The sequence below is a fragment of the Heterodontus francisci genome, unplaced genomic scaffold, assembly GCF_036365525.1.
Source record: "Heterodontus francisci isolate sHetFra1 unplaced genomic scaffold, sHetFra1.hap1 HAP1_SCAFFOLD_773, whole genome shotgun sequence".
Lineage (NCBI taxonomy): Eukaryota > Metazoa > Chordata > Chondrichthyes > Heterodontiformes > Heterodontidae > Heterodontus > Heterodontus francisci.
The window spans coordinates 369,857-392,180 of record NW_027140180.1 but is presented as its reverse complement, the minus strand read 5'-3'; the positions used below and the strand labels follow the sequence as shown (position 1 = coordinate 392,180).

Sequence of the window (22,324 nt, the reverse complement as noted above, 5' to 3'; positions counted from 1 at the left end):
TCACAATTCCGTAAGTTTTAGAATACTCATGGACAAAGACGAGAGTGGTCCTAAAGGAAGGGTGCTAAATTGGGGGAAGGCCAACTATACCAAAATTCGGCAGGAGCTGGGGAATGTAGATCGGGAGCAGCTGTTTGAAGGTAAATCCACTTTTGATATGTGGGAGGCTTTTAAAGAGAGGTTGATTAGCGTGCAGGAGAGACATGTTCCTGTGAAAATGAGGGGTAGAAATGGCAAGATTAGGGAACCATGAATGACAGGTGAAATTGTGAGACTAGCTAAGAGGAAAAAGGAAGCACACATAAGGTCTAGGCGGCTGAAGAAAGACGAAGCTTTGAAAGAATATCAGGATTGTAGGCGCAATCTGAAATGAGGAATTAAGAGGGCTAAAAGGGGTCATGAAATATCTTTAGCAAACAGGGTTAAGGAAAATCCCAAAGCCTTTTATTCATATATAAGGAGCAAGAGGGTAACTAGAGAAAGGATTGGCCCACTCAAGGACAAAGGAGGAAAGTTATGCGTGGAGTCAGAGAAAATGGGTGAGATTCTAAACGAGTACTTTGCATCGGTATTCACCGAGGAGAGGGACATGACGGATGTTGAGGTTAGGGACAGATGTTTGATTACTCTAGGTCAAGTCGGCATAAGGAGGGAGGAAGTGTTGGGTATTCTAAAAGGCATTAAGGTGGACAAGTCCCCAGGTCTGGATGGGATCTATCCCAGGTTACTGTGGGAAGCGAGAGAGGAAATAGTTGGGGCCTTAACAGATATCTTTGCAACATCCTTAAACACGGATGAGGTCCCGGAGGACTGGAGAATTGCTAATGTTGTCCCTTTGTTTAAGAAGGGTAGCAGGGAAAATCCAGGTAATTATAGACCGGTGAGCCTGACGTCAGTGGTAGGGAAGCTGCTGGAGAAGATACTGAGGGATAGGATCTATTCCCATCTGGAAGAAAATGGGCTTATCAGTGATAGGCAACATGGTTTTGTGCAGGGAAGGTCATGTCTTACCAACTTAATAGAATTCTTTGAGGAAGTGACAAAGTTGATTGATGAGGGAAAGGCTGCAGATGTCATATACATGGACTTCAGTAAGGCATTTGATAAGGTTCCCCATGGTAGGCTGATGGAGAAAGTGAAGGCGCATGGGGTCCAAGGTGTACTAGCTAGATGGATAAAGAACTGGCTGGGCAACAGGAGACAGAGAGTAGCAGTGGAAGGGAGTTTCTCAAAATGGAGACGTGTGACCAGTGGTGTTCCACAGGGATCCGTGCTGGGACCACTGTTGTTTGTGATATACATAAATGATTTGGAGGAAAGTATAGGTGGTCTGATTAGCAAGTTTGCAGACAACACTAAGATTGGTGGAGTAGCAGATACTGAAGGGGACTGTCAGAGAATACAGCAGAATATAGATAGACTGGAGAGTTGGGCAGAGAAATGGCAGACGGAGTTCAATCAGGGCAAATGCGAGGTGATGCATTTTGGAAGATCCAATTCAAGAGTGAACTATACAGTAAATGGAAAAGTCCTGGGGAAAATTTATGTACAGAGAGATTTGGGTGTTCAGGTCCATTGTTCCCTGAAGGTGGCAATGCAGGTCAATAGAGTGGTCAAGAAGGCATACGGCATGCTTTCCTTCATCGGACGAGGTATTGAGTACAAGCGTTGGCAGGTCATGTTACAGTTGTATAGGACTTTGGTTCGGCCACATTTGGAATACTGCGTGCAGTTCTGGTCGCCACATTACCAAAAGGATGTGGATGCTTTGGAGAGGGTGCAGAGGAGGTTCACCAGGATGTTGCCTGGTATGGAGGGTGCTAGCTATGAAGAGAGGTTGAGTAGATTAGGATTATTTTCATTAGAAAGACGGAGGTTGAGGGGGGACCTGATTGAGGTGTACAAAATCATGAGAGGTATAGACAGGGTGGATAGCAAGAAGCTTTTTCCCAGAGTGGGGGATTCAATTACAAGGGGACACGAGTTCAAAGTGTAAGGGGAAAAGTTTAGGGGGGGTATGCGTGGAAAGTTCTTTACGCAGAGGGTGGTGGGTGCATGGAACGCATTACCAGCGGAGGTGGTAGACGCGGGCACGATAGTGTCTTTTAAGATGTATCTAGACAGATACATGAATGGGCAGGAAGTAAAGAGATACAGACCCTTAGAAAATAGGCGACAGGTTTAGATCGAGGATTTGGATCGGCGTAGGCTTGGAGGGCCGAAGGGCCTGTTCCTGTGCTGTAATTTTCTTCGTTCTTTGTTCTCTTGAGTTAAGCTCTTTTGTCCATGTTTGAACCAAGGCTGTAATGAGGTCAGGAGCTGAGTGGCCCTGGCGGAACCCAAACTGAGCATCACTGAGCAGGTTATTGCTAAGCAAGTGCCGCTTGATGGCACTGTTGATGACACCTTCCATTACTTTACTGATGATTGAGAGTAGACTGATGGGGCGGTAATTGGCCAGGTTGGACTTGTCCTGCTTTTTGTGTACATGACATATCTGGGCAATTTTCCACATTGCTGGGTAGATGCCAGTGTTGTAGCTGTACTGGAACAGCATGGCTAGGGGCGTGGCCGGTTCTGGAGCACAGGTTTTCAGTACTATTGCCGGAATATTGTCAGGGCCCATAGCCTTTACAGTATCCAATGCCTTCAGTTGTTACATGATCCGACGCAGAGCAAATCGAATTGGCTGAAGTCTGGCATCTGTGATGCTGGGGATTTCAGGAGGAGGCCGAGATGGATCACCAACTCGGCACTTATGGCTTTAGATTGTTGCAAATGCTTCAGCCTTATCTTTCGCACTGATATGCTGGGCTCCCCCATCATTGAGGATGGGGATATTTGTGGACCCACCCCTTCCAGCTCGTTGTTTAATTGTCCAGCACCATTCACGGCTGGATGTGGCAGGATTGCAGAGCTTAGATCTGATCCGTTGGTTATGGGCTCGCTTAGCTCTGTCTATGGCATGCTGCTATGCAGTTTGGCACACAGATAGTCCTGTGCTGTAGCTTCACCAGGTTGACACCTCATTTTGAGGTATGCCTGGTGCTGCTCCTGGCATGCCCTCCTGCACTCTTCATTGAACCAGGGTTGATCTCCTGGCTTGATGGTAATGGTAGAGTGGGAGATATGCCAGGCCATGAGGTTACAGATTGTGGTTGAGTACAATTCTGCTGCTGCTGATGGCCCACAGCACCTCATTGATGCCCAGTTTTGCATTGCTAGATCTGTTCGAAATCTATCCCATTTGGCACAGTGGTAGTGCCACACAACACGAAGAAGGGTATCCTCAATGTGAAGGTTCTCATTACGTTGTCTTTCATACAATATACTTTGTGATAAAATCTATTTTTCTATCCTTTATTTAAAATCGTTCCTGGGATGTGAGCAGCGCTGGCTAGGCCAGCATTAATTGCTCATCCCTAATTGCCCTTGAGCAGGTGGCAGTGAGCTGCGTTCTTGAACCGCTGCAGTCCATGTGGTGTAGGTGCAGTTAGGGAGGGAGTTGCTGGATTTTGACCCAGCCACAGTGAAGAAAATGTGATATAATTCCATATCAGGATGGTGAGTGACTTGGAAAGGAACTTGCAGGCTGTGGCCTTCCTATACATCTGCTGCACCTGTCCTTCTCGGTGGAGGAAGTCACGGGTTTGGAAGGTGCTGTCAAAGGAGACTTGGCGAGTTGCTGCAGTGCATCTTGTCGCTGGTACACACTGCTGCCACAGTAAGCCAGTGGTGGAGGGAGTAAATGTTTTAAGGTTGTGGATGGGGGTGCTGATCAAGCTGGCTGCTTTATTTTTGATAGGGTAGAGCATCTTGAGTGTTTTTGGAGCTGCACTCACCCAGGCAGGCATATTAACCTCTATATTGGGTCCCTTACTGTTAATAATTCATAATTTAATTTATATAATTCATCAATTTATATCAATGAGCTGGAGTCAGAAACGCAAACATGTCACATTTAAAGATGGGGCAGAGAATCGAAGGACTGAGGGGCAGAGAATCATATTCCTATTACAAGACAGAGGTACTATGAAAATAATGTTGCAATGCAACCAACAATCTTTTGAACTATAAAAATCCATTCAGAGCACTGGGTCCAGTTCTGGTCAGACCCAATTTGAGAACTGTGCCCAGTTCTTGTCTCCAAGAGACAAGTGAGGTATCAGGTGTTGGAGGCAGAACAGAGTCCCGAGGCTAGTCCCCAGTGTCAAAAGTACTGAGTTATGAGGAAAGGCTGGAGAAATTTAGGCTCCTCAGCCTGGTAAGGAGGTTTGAGAGATGACTGTACAGAAAGATACAAGATAGTGAATGGATGGAAACATTCTTCTGGAAAAATTACTGTAGATTAATCAAGTTGTAAAAAGGAATATTTAGAGCTGAGATCAGGAGGTGGTTCCTCTCATGATGGGCTCATTAAATTGGGAACCAGCGTGGAGACAGTGTGAGCTGAAATTGTTTATCCCAGTTAAACTCCGAGCTGAGCCATTTGCAGGACTACTGTCCGGCTACACTAAGGCCACATCACACTAACAATGTCCGATCCTATAGAGAATGACATCTGATTGAAACTTGACTATGTCCAGCTCACTGGCTGCAGATCTACAGTGCAGACTATGAAAGCACAAGATGATAACAGTCTTTAACCCATAGATAATCCCATCAATGCTTGTATCAATGTCAGCTGACAAAGATCACCACCCTTAACACAAATTACGCAGAAATTAGGCTTTATATTTCAACTTGTATATAAAAATATTCTTTTCAAGTCAGTCCAACTTTAGGAACTCCACAAAAACACCCCAGTTTATTTAAAACTAAACACAGTGCAGACTCAATGCTTTATACAAGAGGCAACAAATAATTGATGCTCCAGTTATTAACTGCATCACCCCCAGTGCAGTAACAGCCCATACCAACAGCTCCCTGCTGCTGGCTCATTGACACAATGATAAAACACAGGATCCAGCTGGAGACGATTGGGGTGGGTTAGGGAACCTTCATGATGCCTTCATGGTGTGGAAAAGAAGGACGAGGCAAAATATAACAAAGTCAAATCCTGCTGGAAATCTGAAATAAAAACAGAGCTGAGAAGAGTCAGTGGGTACGTTCTGTCAAAGGGTTTAACAACTGAAGCTTTAATGTGTCCATTCTTTCCTCAGACACGGACTGTCCAAGCAGTCCCAGCATCTTCCAGTTTAACACATTTCAATTTGCAATTCCATCCAATCATTGGTCTAGGAAATCAAATGAGGGAGGGAGATTATCAAGGGGGGGGGGGGGAGAAGAAAGGGGAGAGAGAGAGGGAGGAGGGCAGGGAGAGAGAAAGGGGAAATAGAGAGAACAAGGGAGGGAGGTAGGGGGAAAGGCAGACATAGATGGGAAAGAGACAAACAGGGAGAGAGAGAGAGAGGCAGGCAAGGGGAGGGAGACATACAGACAGGCAAGGAGAGAGAGACAGAGGCAAAGGGGGAGAGAGAGAGAGACAGGCAAGGGGGGAGGGGGAGAGAGAGGCAGTTAACGAGAGAGAGAGAGAGATGAGGGCAAGGAGAGAGAAAGGCAGAAAGGCGGGAGAGAAAGGAGTGGTGGTGAGAGGGGGAAGAGAGGTGAAGGATAGAGGAAAGGGAGAGGAGACAGTGAGTGACAAGTAGGCGCCGCCCTGCCCGTGGTCCAATCATGCAGTGGGAAATTCCGAGGTCTGATTGGTGGATCATGAAGAGCGCAGCTCTCTGATCTGATCCTCATTACTGTCTCTCAGTGGAATCCTATCATCTTACTCAGAGTCCTCAGTCCCACAGCTGCCTGTGGTCCATCAGCCATGCCCAAGATCAGAATGCGAATGGATTGGCGTGAATAACAACATCTTTGATGTGGACATCAGTCAGTGGTCTGAATGTCTTCTCATTCACCGGCAGCTTCTCCAGCTCATCGAGAGTCTCCAGCCCATCGATTACCCTGGGGGCAAGGGGGAAGAAGAGAGAGAGAGTGTATGAGGAGAGATACATAGTCTAGGGTTGTATTTCCAGGAAATTAGGTGGTTAATGGGTGATCCAATCAAAGTTTTCAAGATATTAAGGTGAACATTTTGAGTGGAGAGAGAAACTATTTCCGCAGAGGCTAGGACTAGGTGTCATGGTGTAAAAATTAGAGTGAAATTAGGAAACACTTTTACACACAAAAGGTTGGTACAGGTTTGGAACTCTCGTCCACAAATGGCAACTGATGCTAGATTAATCGTAAATTTTAAAACTGAGATTGATAGATTTTTGTTATCAAAGGTATTAAGCGACATGGAGCAGAGGCAGGAATGTGGAATAAGGTCACAGATCAGCAATGATTTCATGGAATGGTAGAACAGGCTCGAGAGGCTCAATGGTCTCCGCCTATTCCTATGTTTGGGACTATTACACAAGCTGCTCACTATTGGGAGTGTAAAATGAGTGCAAATTCAAGTTGTAATCTTTAACACCTCGGAACAAAGGAAGGCCCCAGGTGGTTTTGCTACGGTCATACTTATGGGCTCTGATAATTGTAAAAGGCAAACGACTATTGACTTTTGACCTGAATAAATTCAACAGGTTTTCCTAGGTCAGGCAGGCTGACAGGAAGAAAGGGACCAGCAAGCAGAGCTTCGCAACCTGACGAGGGAGAAAAGCAACTGTTTTCAGATCACTGATACAGCAAAAGGCCAAGACTTAAAAAGTTGAGGTTTGCGAAGGAGAAAAGACAACGGGGGGCACAAGAGATTGCCTTAATAAAGGAAGTCCAAGTCAAATGTGCTCGGAAGAAGTGAGTGAAGAGGACATTGGCTTTGAGAAGGACACTAGGAGATCCAACCCATTGCGACTGGGAGGAATTTGGGACAATAAACTGCAAGGATACCTTTTCGATGAGAACACTGTTTAACATACAAATATGGTGTGGGGTTTTCAAGTGTATTAATAAGTTAACAGGAAATACCTTTCTCTGTAATTTAGTGTATTAGCTACCTACTAAGTACTATTTAGTTATTGTTGATTTTTAGTTTCGTTATTATCGTAAAAGTCTTGAAATGTGAAATCTTTCCGTGTAATTCTTTAATCGGTCTTGGGAGTTCATATCTCGTTTTAAAACAGCCTCTACTGAGGTTGTAACACTATTAACAGGCAGACATGATCAGTGAACACAAATGGGCGGCACAGTGGCGCAGTGGTTAGCACTGCAGCCTCACAGCTCCAGGGACCCGGGTTCGATCCTGGGTACTGCCTGTGCGGAGTTTGCAAGTTCTCCCTGTGTCTGCGTGGGTTTCCTCCGGGTGCTCCGGTTTCCTCCCACATGCCAAAGACTTGCAGGTTGATAGGTTAATTGGCCATCATAAATTGCCCCTAGTATAGGTAGGTGGTAGGGAAATATATAGGGACAGGTGGGGATGTGATAGGAATACGGGAATAGTGTAGGATTAGTATAAATGGGTGGTTGATGGTCGGCACAGACTCGGTGGGCCGAAGGGCCTGTTAAAGTGCTGTATCTCTAAACTAAACTCACCTCACAGCTCCTCTTTAACGCAAAAGCTAAATTCAGAGCTCATAAACCAGCTTAACAGATTCAGGCCCCGCATTGCACAGGAAACTCCCACTGCAGTTTACAAATAACACTAATTCATGATTCATGTGTGGGCCAGCCCACAAGCCCAGTCCACACACCCGTCTCCCGCTGGCCCACAGGCCCAGAACACACACCTGTCCCTGCAAGCCCGCACACTCGAACCCCACCAGCCCACATGACTGGGCCACACTGACTCACACACACCCGGCATGTATCTATATTAATATATGACATACATTGTGGCTTTCAGAAGGTTGAAGAGGTGTATGCAGGGGAATGTGTGAAAGATACAAATTACACTTCCAATCACCAGGCATCATTGTTGTTACCCACTGTGTTCGATAGTATGGGTAGATATCAGGCGGTAGAGGCACACCACTCAATGGATGATGCTCAGATTACTTATAGAGAAGATCAGCGCCGCTGTACGTGGGGGAATATCTAAGGCAAGGTACAGCGTAACTCTGCTTATGTAAATGTGTCACACTGTAATTACACACGTCTGCTAGTTGGTGGTGCTGTAGTAGCTCTGGGCAGGGTAAATACAGAGTAACACGTTTACATGGGCAATTCCCATTATAAATATAGACAAAGAAACATATTATACCAGTAATTTATTATGCTATTGTCCAAAAGGAACAACCTGATCAGTGGGAGGCAGGCGCTTGTGTTGTGGCTGTTCTGGTGTTTTTTTTATTCTGCACATTCCCCTGTGTGAACAGAGAAGCTGAACAATGCAGTCAAGGAGCTAGCATCTGCAGGAAGATCTTATATGAACAAACCTACTTGCCAAACACTGTGTACTTCATGTCCAGTTGAGGCTGCTTCCCATATGTGAAGAAGAACTGGGAACTATTGGTGTTGGGACCACCGTTTGCCATGGAAATGACCCCTCGGACATTGTGCTGAAATAGAGCATAAACAGGTAGATGAATTGAGCCACGCTCTGGAGGCCAGGGCCACTGGCAGGGAGCCACACTCTGAGATTCAGGTCACTCCCTGAAAACCAGACTTTGAAATCAGGGTCACTCCCCGGGAACCCCACTCTGATGAGACAGAAGGTTTATAAATAAAGTATTTATTCACCTTAAGATGTTCATTTATCTCATCTTCAAACTTTCTCCCCCAGATACTGGATCCTCCTTTCCCAGTGCCTGTGGGTAAAAACAACAGCGCAGGCAAGTAACCAGAGAAAAACTGTATTTATATTGCACCCTTAAAATCATAAAACATCCCAAGGCGCTTCACAGGATCGGTTGCAGCGGCAACTGGATGCACTTAGGAGCATGCAGGTGGCAGAAAGTGTCATAGACAGGAGTTTTAGAGAAGTGGTTACACCCAAGGTGCAGGCAGATAGATGGGTGACCGCTAGAAGGGGCAGACAGACAGTGCAGGAATCCCCTGTGGCTATCCCCTTCTCTAACAAGTATACCGTTTTGGATACTGTTGGGGGGATGACCTATCAGGGGAAATCAGCAGCAGCCAGAGAAGTAGCACCACAGCTGGCACTGTTGTTCAGCAGGGAGGGACAAAGCGCAGAAGAGCAATAGTTATAGGGGACTCTATAGTCAGAGGCACAGATAGGCACTTCTGTGGACGTGAAAGAGACACCAGGATGGTATGTTGCCTCCCTGGTACCAGGGTCAGGGATGTCTCTGAACGGACAGGGGGCGTTCTGAAGGGAGAGGGTGAACAGCCAGAGGTTGTGGTACACATCAGTACCAATGACATAGGCAGGAAGAGTGACGAGGTCCTGCAGGGGGAGTTTGGGGAGTTAGGTAGAAAGTTAAAAGACAGGACCTCTAGGGTTGGAATCTCAGGATTACTCCCTGTGCCACGTGCCAGTGAGGCTAGAAACAGGAGGATAGTGCAGCTAAACACGTGGCTGAACAGCTGGTGTAGAAGGGAGGGTTTCAGATATCTGGATCATTGGGATCTTTTCAGGGACAGATGGGACCTGTACAAGAAGGACGGGTTGCATCTAAACTGGAGGGGCACAAATATCCTGGCTGCGAGGTTTGCTAGCGTCACTCGGGAGGGTTTAAACTAGTGTGGCAGGGGGGTGGGAACCAGAGCAGTAGGACAGCAAGTGAAATAAATGAGGGGGAACTAGTAAATAAGGCCAGTAAGACTGAGAGGAAGAGCAGGCAGGGAGATGTTGCGGAGCACAGCGGGACTGGTGGTCTGAAGTGCATGTGTTTCAATGCGAGAAGTATAACAGGTAAGGCAGATGAACTTAGAGCTTGGATTAGTACTTGAAACTATGATGTTGTTGCTATTACAGAGACTTGGTTGAGGGAAGGACAGGATTGGCAGCTAAATGTTCCGGGATTTAGATGCTTCAGGCGGGATAGAGGGGGATGTAAAAGGGGTGGGGGAGTTGCATTACCGGTTAAGGAGAATATCACAGCTGTACTGCGGGAGGACACCTCAGAGAGGTCATGCAGCGAGGCAATATGGGTGGAGCTCAGGAATAGGAAGGGTGCAGTCACGATGTTGGGGGTTTACTACAGACCTCCCAACAGCCAGCGGGAGGTAGAGGAGCAGATATGGAGACAGATTTTGGAAAGATATAAAGGTAACAGGGTTGTAGTGGTGGGTGATTTTAACTTCCCCAATATTGACTGGGACTCACTTAGTGCTAGGGGCTTGGATGGGGCAGAATTTGTAAGGAGCATCCAGGAGGGCTTCTTGAAACAATATGTAGATAGTCCAACTGGGGATGGGGCCGAATTGGACCTGGTATTGGGGAATGAGCCCGGCCAGGTGGTCGAAGTTTCAGTGGGGGAACATTTCGGGAACAGTGACCATAATTCCATAAGTTATAAGGTACTTGTGGATAAGGATAAGAGTAGTCCTTGGGTGAAGGTGCTAAATTGGGGGAAGGCAAATTATAACAATATTAGGCAGGAACTGAAGAATTTAGATTGGGGGCGGCTGTTTGAGGGTAAATCAACATCTGACATGTGGGAATCTTTCAAACGTCAGTTGATTAGAATCCAGGACCAGGAAGTTCCTGTGAGGAAGAAGGATAAGTTTGGCAAGTTTCGGGAACCTTGGATAACGTGGGATATTGTGAGCCTAGTCAAAAAGAAAAAGGAAGCATTCGTAAGGGCTGGAAGGCTAGGAACAGACGAATCCCTTGAGGAATATAAAGACAGTAGGAAGGAACTTAAGCAAGGAGTCAGGAGGGCTAAAAGGGATCATGAAAAGTCATTGGCAAACAGGATTAAGGAAAATCCCAAGGCTTTTTATACGTATATAAAGATCAAGAGGGTAACTAGGGAAAGGGTTGGCCCACTCAAGGACAGAGAAGGGAATCTATGTGTGGAGCCAGAGGAAATGGGCGAGGTACTAAATGAGTACTTTGCATCAGTATTTACCAAAGAGAAGGACTTGGTGGATGATGAGCCTAGGGAAGGCAGTGTAGATAGTCTCAGTCATCTCATTATCAAAAAGGTGGTGGTGTTGGGTGTCTTGCAAAGCATTAAGGTGGATAAGTCCCCAGGGCCTGATGGGATCTACCCCAGAATACGGAGGGAGACAAGGGAAGAAATTGCTGGGGCCTTGACAGAAATCTTTGCATCCTCATTGGCTACAGGTGAGGTCCCAGAGGACTGGAGAATTGCCAATGTTGTTCCTTTGTTTAAGAAGGGTAGCAAGGATAATCCAGGAAATTATAGGCCGGTGAGCCTTACATCAGTGGTAGGGAAATTATTAGAGAGGATTCTTCAGGACAGGATTTACTCTCGTTTGGAAACAAATGGACTTATTAGCGAGAGGCAGCATGGTTTTGTGAAGGGGAGGTCATGTCTCACTAATTTGATTGAGTTTTTTGAGGAAGTGACGACGATGATTGATGAAGGAAGGGCAGTGGATGTTATCTATATGGACTTCAGTAAAGCCTTTGACAAGGTCCCTCATGGCAGACTGGTACAAAAGGTGAAGTCACACGGGATCAGAGGTGAGCTGGCAAGATGGATACAGAACTGGCTCAGTCATAGAAGACAGAGGGTAGCAGTGGAAGGGTGCTTTTCTGAATGGACGGATGTGACCAGTGGTGTTCCGCAGAGATCAGTGCTGGGACCTTTGCTCTTTGTAGTATATATAAATGATTTGGAGGAAAATGCAGCTGGTCTGATTAGTAAGTTTGCAGACGACACAAAGGTTGGTGGAGTTGCAGATAATGATGAGGATTGTCAGAGGATACAGCAGGATATAGATCGGTTGGAGACTTGGGCGGAGAAATGGCAGATGGAGTTTAATCCGGACAAATCTGAGGTAATGCATTTTGGAAGGTCTAATGCAGGTGGGAAGTATACAGTAAATGGCAGAACCCTTAGGACTATTGACAGGCAGAGAGATCTGGGCGTACAGGTCCACAGGTCACTGAAAGTGGCAACGCAGGTGGATAAGGTAGTCAAGAAGGCATACGGCATGCTTGCCTTCATCGGTCGGGGCATAGAGTATAAAAATTGGCAAGTCATGCTGCAGCTGTACAGAACTTTAGTTAGGCCACACTTAGAATATTGCGTGCAATTCTGGTCGCCACACTACCAGAAGGACGTGGAGGCTTTGGAGAGGGTACAGAGGAAGTTTACCAGGATGTTGCCTGGTCTGGAGTGCATTAGCTATGAGGAGAGGTTGGATAAACTCGGATTGTTTTCACTGGAACGACGGAGGTGGAGGGGCGACATGATAGAGGTTTACAAAGTTATGAGTGGCATGGACAGAGTGGATAGTCAGAAGCTTTTTCCCAGGGTGGAAGAGTCAGTTACTAGGGGACATAGGTTTAAGGTGAGAGGGGCAAAGTTTAGAGGGGATGTGCGAGGCAAGTTCTTTACACAGAGGGTGGTGAGTGCCTGGAACTTGCTGCCGAGGGAGGTGGTGAAAGCAGCAACAATAGCGACATTTAAGAGGCATCTTGACAAATACATGAATAGGAAGGGAATAGAGGGATATGGGCCCCGGAAGTGCAGAAGGTTTTAGTTTAGGCGGGCATCAAGATCGGCGCAGGCTTGGAGGGCCGAATGGCCTGTTCCTGTGCTGTACTGTTCTTTATTCATCCAACAAAATGTGACACTGAGATATTGGGACAGGTGACCAAAAGCTTGGTCAAAGAGGTATGTTTAAGCAGTGTCTTAAAGGAACATACATACATAGGAACAGAGAGAGATGGAGACGTGGAGAGATTTAGGGAGGGAATTCCAGAGCTGAGGGCACAGGCGGCTGAAACCACAGCCACCAATGGTGGGAAAGTTACCTGTCGGGTCTCCGGTCTGCACAATGAAGCCTTTGATATTGCGGTGAAATAGGCACCCATTGTAGTAATCACTAGCACACAGCGCCAGGAAATTCTACAGTCAGGAGGGAAAACAGGAGTACAAATCAGTGTTACCGGGAGGAAGGGCACAAGTGAAAACTGCAGCTCTCTACCCCAGTGCTATACAGTGTATAGTACCTGTACCCATCATCAGATCAGAAAAAGGAGTAGGCCATTCGGTCCCTCAAGCCTGCTCCGCCATTCAATAAGATCATGGCTGATCTAATTGTGGCCTTAACTCCACTTTCCTGCTTGCCTCCCCTTAACCCTCGACTTACTTGTACATCAAAAATCTGCCTTACTAAGCCTTGAATATATTCAATGATCCAGCCTCCACCACTCTCTCGGGAAGTCAAACCCAAAGATTAAAGACCCTCTGAGAGAAGAAATTTCTCCTCATATGAACATACGAATTAGGAGCAGGAGTAGGCCATTCGGCCCCTTCGAGCCTGCTCCGCCATTTAATTAGAACAAGCCTGATCTGTTTGTGGACTCAACCCCACTTTCCCGCCTTCCCCGATACCCTTTGACTCCCTTGTTAGTCAAAAATTTATCTACTTTTGCCTTGAAAACATGCAATGACCCTGCCTCCACTGCTCTTTGGGGAAGAGGGTTCCATAGACTCATGACCCTCAGAAACAAAATTTCTCCTCATTTCCATCTTAAAAGGGCGACCCCTTATTTTTAAACTGTGTTCCCTAGTTCTGGTCTCTTCCACAAGGGGAAACATTCTTTCAACATCCACCCTGTCCAGTCCCCTCAGGATCTTGTATGTTTCAATAAGATCACCTCTCATTCTTCTAACCTCCAATGGATACAGACCCAACCTGTCCAGTCTTTCTTCATAAACGATAACACCCCCCATGCCAGGTATCAGTCGAGTGAACCTTCTCTAAACTGCCTTTAATGCATTTAGAATCTTTCTTAAATGAGACCAGAACTGTACACAATACTCCAGATGTGGTCTCACCAATACCCTAGACAACTGTAACAAAACATCCCTACTTTTCTGTTCCATTTCCCTTGCAATAAACGACAACATTCCATCTGCTTTCCTAATCACTTCTTTTATCTGCATACCAACCTTTTGCGCTTCATGTACCAGGACGCCCAGATCCCTCTGTACCTCAAGAGTTCTGCAATCTCTCTCCATTTAAATGACATGCTGCTTTCCTATTCTTCCTGCCAAAGTGGAGAAGTTCACATTTTCCCACATTATACTCCATTTGCCAAATTTTTGCCCACTCACTTATATTTCGCTCATCTCCCTCTTAAAGGGTAGACCGTTATTTCGAAACAGTGGCGCAGTGGTTAGCACCGCAGCCTCACAGCTCCAGTGACCCGGGTTCAGTTCTGGGTACTGCCTGTGCGGAGTTTGCAAGTTCTCCCTGTGTCTGTGTGGGTTTCTACCGGGTGCTCCGGTTTCCTCCCACCTCCAAAGACTTGCAGGTTGATAGGTAAATTGGCCATTATAAATTGCCCCTGGTATAGGTAGGTGGTAGGAGAATGGTGGGGATGTGGTAGAGAATATGGGATTAATGTAAGATTAGTATAAGTGGGTGATTGTTGGTCGGCACAGACTCGGTGGGCCGAAGGGCCTGTTTCAGGGCTGTATCTCTAAATAAAATAAATAAATAGTTCTAGATTGCTTCATGAGGGGAAACATCCTTTCAGCATCTACCCTGTCAAGCCCCCTCAGAATCCTATGCTTCAATAAGATCACCTCTCATTTTTTTTAAACGCCCTTGAGTATAGGCCCAACCTATTCAACCATTCCTGATAAGACAAACCTCTCATCCCAGGAATCAGCCCAGTGAACCTTCTCTGAACTGCTTCCAATGAAAGTATATCCCTACTTATCAGGAGGCCAAAACTGAACCCAATACTCTAGGTGTACTAGTAGCTAGTAGTACTCTAGTAGCAAGACATCCCCACTTTTATACTCCATCCCCCTTGCAATAAAGGCCAACATTCCATTTGCCTTCCTAATTACTTGCTGTAGCTGCATGCTGACTTGTGATTCATGTACAAGGACACCCAGATCCCTCCTCTTTATTTGCTCATGGGATGTGGGCGCCGCTGGTTCAGCCAGCATTGATCGCCCATCCCTAATTGTCCTTGAGAAGGTGGTGGTGAGCTGCCTTCTAGAACTGCTGCAGTCCTTGGGGTGTAGCACTGTTAGGAAAGGTTCCAGGATTTTGCCCCAGCGACAGTGAAGGAACGGCAATATAGTTCCAAGTCAAGATGGTGAGAGGCTTGGAGGGGAACTTGCAGGTGGTGGTGTTCCCATGTGTTTGCTGCCTTTGTCCTTCCAGGTGGTAGAGGTCGCAGGTTTGGAAGGTGCTGTCGAAGAAGCTTTGGTGCATTGCTGCAGTGTAGATGGTACACACTGCTGCCACTACACGTCAGTGGTGAAGGGAGTGAATGTTGAACATGGTGGATGCAGTGTCAATCAAGGGGGCTGGATTTGCCCTGGATGGTGTTGAGCTTCTTGAGTGTTGTTGGAGCTGCACCAATCCAAGAAAGTGGACAGTATTCCATCACACTCCTGACTTATGCCTTGTAGATGGTAGATGGGCACTGGGGAGTCAGGTGGTGAGTTACTCACTGCAGAATTCCTAGCCTCTGACCCACTCTTGTAGCCTCAGTATTTATATGGCTGGTCCAGTTCAGTTTCTGGTTAATGGTAACCCCCAGGATGTTGATAGTGGAGGATTCAGCAATGGTAATGCCATTGAACATCAAGGGGAGATGGTTAGATTCTCTCTTGTTGGAGATGGTCATTGCCTGGCACGAATGCTACTTATCGGCCCAAGCCTGGATGTTGTCCAGGTCTTACTGCATCTGGACATAGGCTGCTGCAGTATCTGAGGAGTTGCGAATGGTGAACATTGTGCAGTCATCAACGAACATCCCCACTTCTGACCTTATGATGCAGGGAAGGTCATTGATGAAGCAGCTGAAGATGGCTGAACCTAGGACCTGAAGAACTCCTGCAGTAATGTCCTGGGACTGAAATGATTGACCTCCAACAACCACAACCATCTTCCTTTGCGCTAAGTATACACCAACCTGCAGAGAGTTTTCTCCATGATTCTGACTGACTCCAGTCTAGGGCTCCTTGATGCCAGACTCAGTCAAATGCTGTCTTGATATCAAGGGCAGTCACTTTTACTTACCTGCAGAGTTCAGCTCTTTTATCCATGTTTGGACCAGTGAGCAGGTTATTGCTAAGCAAGTGCCGCTTGATAGCACTGTCGACGAACCTTTCATCACTTTACTGATGATCCAGAGTAGACTGATAGGGCGGTAATTGGTCGGGTTTGATTTGTCCCACGTTTTGTGCACAGGACATACCTGGGCAATTTTCCACATTGCCAGATAGATGCCAGTGTTGTAGCTGTACTGGAACAGCTTTGCTGGGTGGGAGGGCGGGGTGGGTTGCTAGCTCCGGCGCACAAGTCTTTAGTACTATTGCGAAGGTTGTCAGGGCCCATAACCTTTGTAGTATCCGGTGCCTTCAGCAGTTTCTTGATATCACACGGAGTGAATCGGATTGGCTGAAGACTGGCATCTGTGATGCTGGGAACTACAGGAGGAGGCCGAGATGGATCACCCACTCAGCACTTCTGGCTGAAGATTGTTGCAAATACTTCAACCTCGTCTTTTGCACTGAAGTGCTCGGTTCCCCCATCATTGTGGGTGGGCATATTTGTGGAACCTCCTCCTCCTGTCAGTTGTTTAATTGTCCATCACCATTCACGCCTGGATCTGGCAGGACTGCAGAGCTTAGATCTGATCCGTTGGTTCTGAGATTACTTAGCCGTGTCTACTGCATGCTGCTTACGCTGTTTAGTATGCAAGTAGTCCTGTGCTGACACTTCATTTTGAGGTATGCCTGGTGTTGCCGGTGAGGCAGGACATACCCTGGGATGGTGATGATGGTGTCTGGGACATTGTAAAGTATGATTCCGTGGGTATGACAATGTCAGGCTTTTGCTTGACTAGTCTGTGGGACAGCTCTCCCAACTTTTGTACTAGCTCCAGATGTTAGTAAGGAGGACTTTGCAGGGTCGACAGGGCTGGGTTTGCCGTGGTTGTTTTTGGTGTCTCGGTTGATGGTTTCATATCCTTCCTCAGGCTTTGTAGTAGTTTGATACAACTGAGTGGCTTGCTGCTCTATTTCAGAGGGCATTTAAGAGTCAACCACATTGCTGTGGGTATGGAGTCACATATAGACCAGACCAGGTAAGGACAGCAGATTTCCTTCCCGAAAGGACATTCGTAAACCACATGGGTTTTTACAACAATTGACAATGGTTTCATGGTCACCACTAGACGAGCTTTTAATTCCAGATTTCTTCATTGAATTCCACCATCTGCTATGGTGGAATTTGAACCCATGTTCCCAAAGCCTGGGGCTCTGTGTTGCTAGTCTAATGACATTACCACTATGCCAACCCTGTATCGCAGCATTCCAAAATCTCTCTCCATTTAAATACTCTGCTGTCCTATTCTTCCCAGCAACGTGGACATTTAAATTTTATTTAAATTTAAGATACTAGCTTCTGACCCTCAAACTGAATGTGAAATTCTAGAGGATCCTTTACTATAAGGTCATGAACTAATCCTGCCTCATTACACATTACCAGGTCTAAAATATCCTGCTCCCTGGTTGGTTCCAGAACGTATCATTTGAAGGAATTGTCCTGAATACACTCCATGAACTCATCTTCCAGGCTCCCTTTGCCAATTTGATTCGTCCAAACGAAATGAAGCTAAAGATCAACCATGATTATTGCAGTCCACTTCTTACAAGCCTCCATTATTTTTTGATTTATACTCTGTCCGACAGTGTAATTACCATTAGGGCACCTATAACCTACTCCCACCAGCGACTTCTTTCCTTCACTATTTCTTATCTCCACCCAAAATGATTCTACATCTTGATCTTCCGAGCCAGTGTTATACAGTACTGTACCCCAATGTTACAGTGCCAGACCTGTCCCCACCAGTACTGTACCCCAGTGTTACAATGACAGACCTGTAACCACCAGTACTGTACCCCAGTGTTAGTGACAGACCTGTAACCACCAGTACTGTACCCGTGTTACAATGACAGACCTGTAACCACCAGTACTGTACCCCAGTGTTAGTGACAGACCTGTAACCACCAGTACTGTACCCCAGTGTTAGTGACAGACCTGTCTCCACCAGTACTGTACCCGTGTTACAGTGACAGACCTGTAACCACCAGTACTGTACCCCAGTGTTAGTGACAGACCTGTCTCCACCAGTACTGTACCCGTGTTACAGTGACAGACCTGTCCCCACCAGTACTGTATCCCAGTGTTAGTGCCTGACCTGTCCCCACTAGTACTGTACCTCAGTGTTACAGTGCCAGACGTACCCACTAGTACTGTACCCGAGTATTAGTGACAGACCTGTACCCCAGTGCTACAGTGTCAGACCTGTACCCACCAGTACTGTACCCCAGTGTTACAGTGCCATACCTGTACCCACCAGTACTGTACCCGTGTTAATGACAGACCTGTACCCCAGTGTTACAGTGACAGACCTGTACCCACCAGTACTGTACCCCAGTGTTAATGACAGACCTGTACCCACCAGTACTGTACCCCAGTGTTACAGTGCCAGACCTGTCCCCACCAGTACTGTACCCGTGTTAGTGACAGACCTGTACCCACCAGTACTGTACCCGTGTTAGTGACAGACCTGTCCCCACCAATACTGTACCCGTGTTAGTGACAGACCTGTACCCACCAGTACTGTACCCCAGTGTTACAGTGACAAACCTGTACCCACCAGTACTCTACCCATGTTACAGGGATGGACCTGTACCCACCAGTACATTACTCCAGTGTTACACAGTGACAGACCTGTACCTACCAGTACTGTACCCGTTACACACTGACAGACTTGTACCCACCAGTACTTTCCCCTAAGGTTCTACAGTGACAGACTGGTACCCACAAGTACCGTACCCGGGTTATGCAGTGACAGACCTGTACCCACCAATACGGTACCTCAATTTTATACAGTGACAGACCTGTAGCCACCAGTACTGTACTTGAAGTCCAGCAGGGAGAAAGGAAATAGATCCCAATGGGATAAATTCAAGAACTTAGAAACAGGAAGAGGCCATTCAGCCCCTCGGGTTTGTTCCACCTTTCAATGAGATCACGGCTGATCTGTACTTCAACTCAATTTACCCGTCTTTGCTCCAAATCACAAGATACCCTTACCTCAAAAAAAACACACTCAATCTTGAATAGACATCCAGCACCTACAGCTTTTTGGGAGACTGTTCCTGATTTCGACTACACATTGTGCGAAGGACAGCCTTGTGATTTAACTCCTCAATGGCCTATTATTGGTTCGAATTTTAAGGTTCATAGATTCTTACAGCACAGGCTGGGCAAGCTGGCCCATCAGGTCTCTGCTGGTTCTCTTATTGAGCTATCTAAATATGTCCCACATCACAGCATGTTTCCCCATAACCCTGTAATTTGGTCCTCTTCACATACATGTCCAATTGCTTTTTGGATTACTACTTCCAGATCTTAACAACCCTCTGTGTGAAAACATTTCTCCCAATTTCCCCCAGCTTTTTTTTGCCAATTATTTTAAATCTGTGCCCTCTGGTTACTGACCCGCTTATCAGAGGAAACAGTTTTGCCCTATTTGCTGTATGAAAACCCCTCATAATTTTGAATACCTTTAATTGGTTGCCCCTTAACCTTTTCTGCTCTAAGAACAACCCCACTTTCACCAATTTCTCCACATAACTGGACTCCCTCATCCCTGGTGTCATCCTCTTCTGCACCCTCTCCAAGGCCTTTCCATTCTTCCTAAGGTGTGGTGCCTAGAATTGTACACAACACTCCAGCTGAAGCCCAATCAGTAATTTGTAAAGGTTTAGCATGACTTCCTTGTTTTTGTATTCTGTGCTGGAAATACTCAGCAGGTCTGGCAGCATCAGCAAAGAGAGAAAAAGTTAACGTTTCAGGTCGATGACCTTTCATCAGAACTGTTCTGATGAAAGTATTTCCAGCTGTTTTTGTTTTTATATCAGTTAACTACTGTTCTCTTCCTCCTACCCAATCTACTTGATCAATTGTGCCACCTAACTAGCAGAGACATGTGAAGTCCAGGAAAAAAACATCGCAGTGGAAGCAACACAGGCTACTGGCAGGCAGAGCAATACTGAACCAAGCACCAGCACCTTAACACCAGTACCAACACCCGCACCCATACCAGTACCCGCACCTGCACCCGTACCAGCACCCGTACCCAAACCCAGCACCTGCACCCGTACCAGCACCCATACCCAAACCCAGCACCCGTACCCATACCAGCACCAGCACCCATACCCGTACCAGCACCCATACCCAAACCCAGCACCAGCACCCGTACCAGCACCAGTACCTGTACCAGCACCCGTACCCATACCAGCACCCGTACCCATACCAGTACCTGTACCAGCACCCGTACCCAAACCCAGCACCAGTACCCAGCACCCATACCCGTACCAGCACCCATACCCAAACCCAGCACCAGTACCAACACCAGCACCCGTACCCGTACCAGCACCCATACCCAAACCCAGCACCAGTACCCAGCACCCATACCCGTACCAGCACCCATACCCAAACCCAGCGCCAGTACCAACACCAGCACCCATACCCAAACCCAGCACCAGTACCCAGCACCCATACCCGTACCAGCACCCATACCCAAACCCAGCACCAGCACCCATACCCAAACCCAGCACCAGTACCAACACCAGCACCCGTACCCGTACCAGCACCCATACCCAAACCCAGCACCAGTACCCAGCACCCATACCCGTACCAGCACCCATACCCAAACCCAGCACCAGCACCCATACCCAAACCCAGCACCAGCACCCATACCCAAACCCAGCGCCAGTACCAACACCAGCACCCATACCCAAACCCAGCACCAGTACCCAGCACCCATACCCGTACCAGCACCCATACCCAAACCCAGCACCAGCACCCATACCCAAACCCAGCACCAGTACCAACACCAGCACCCGTACCCGTACCAGCACCCATACCCAAACCCAGCACCAGCACCCATACCCAAACCCAGCACCAGTACCCAGCACCCATACCCGTACCAGCACCCATACCCAAACCCAGCACCAGCACCCATACCCATACCCAGCACCAGTACCAGTACCTGTACCAGCACCCGTACCCAAACCCAGCACCAGCACCCATACCCGTACCCATACCAACACCAGCACCCGTACCAGCACCCATACCCAAACCCAGCACCAGCACCCATACCCATACCAACTAGCATTAGCGAGCAGAGACACCCACCTCACAGGCCCGGGGTGTCCGCTCACAGAACAGTTCCACCTTCATGTCTCCCAGCTCCGTGCGGATGGTCAGCGCCTGAAACACAGTCACACAATCAAACACCAACCCGTCACCAGGGCAACAAACCCAGCCCCATCCCGTAATCCCGACTACCAACCCTCACTGACCATCACGCTCCCCGGCACCCAACTTCCGGTCCTTTGGTATAAACTCTCCGCCCGAACCTACTTCCGGTCCCGCCGGATAAATCCTCCGTTCGGAGCCATTTCCGGTCCGTCATGAAAACCGCTCGGGTTTCTTTTACATAGAAATATAGAATCATAAACATTTACAGCACAGAGGAAGGTCATTCGACTCATCCTGATTGTGGCAGCCAGAAAAAGAGCTCTCTAGCCTAGTCCCACTGTCCTGCTCGGTCCGTGGCCCTGTACATTACGGCACTACAGGTATTTTTTAAATGAGTTGAGGGTTTCTGCCTTAGGCAGTGAGTTGCAGATCGCCATCACCCTCTGGTGAAAAAACAACTCCTCAACACCTCTCCAATTCATTTATTCAGATCACTTTAAATTTATGCGCCTGGTTATTGATCTCTCAGTCAAGGGAAATCACTCCTTCTGAGGAAATCTCCCCTCAGCCTCCTCTGTTCCAAAGAAAAACAACCCCATCCATGCCTCGTGGTCCATGTCCTTGAGGATGTGGAAAGATAGAGTATTGGCACTTGCACCAGTGTCAATCTTCACTCCCAGCCTTATTGGGGCAGATGCTCTGGAGTCTTGTTAAGGGAATCGACCTGTTGTTAAGGTGATCGTGTGAAACAGCTGTTCAGCCGTAGTGTCTTCACCTTGATCCACCTCATCCATTTTGGTCAAGCATTCCCCCATGTCGTGAATGGGTCTATGCTTCTGGCAATGCTTGGAGGTGTCTCATCTCCCTTCGCCTCTGGGTGGTGTACTTCTGCGGTTTGAACACTGCTCACTCTGGCTTCGCCCCGTGTTCCTGCTGCTGGATCTTCTGCAAAGTTTGGCCCAGTACCATATTACCT

General features: G+C 47.3%; 1 protein-coding gene across 3 annotated transcripts; it reads right to left on the bottom strand.

The window, feature by feature from the left end:
* Window positions 1–4,720: 4,720 nt before the first annotated feature.
* On the bottom strand, window positions 4,721–22,033 carry LOC137359018 (peptidyl-prolyl cis-trans isomerase-like 3). 3 transcript variants are annotated; one of them, XM_068025156.1, is made up of 6 exons: window positions 21,954–22,033; window positions 21,283–21,357; window positions 12,848–12,941; window positions 8,671–8,738; window positions 8,371–8,489; window positions 4,721–5,955 (listed from the first exon to the last, which is right to left on the bottom strand). In XM_068025156.1, exons 1-6 carry the CDS (start codon window positions 21,963–21,965, stop codon window positions 5,829–5,831), a joined length of 495 nt encoding a protein of 164 aa, XP_067881257.1. In that variant the 5' UTR covers window positions 21,966–22,033; the 3' UTR covers window positions 4,721–5,828. The 3 variants fall into 3 exon arrangements, with proteins under 3 accessions (XP_067881257.1, XP_067881258.1, XP_067881259.1); XM_068025157.1 differs by lacking the exon at window positions 21,954–22,033 and adding an exon at window positions 21,450–21,515 and having other exon boundaries at window positions 4,722–5,955; XM_068025158.1 differs by lacking the exon at window positions 21,954–22,033 and adding an exon at window positions 21,440–21,458 and having other exon boundaries at window positions 4,722–5,955.
* Window positions 22,034–22,324: the final 291 nt, after the last annotated feature.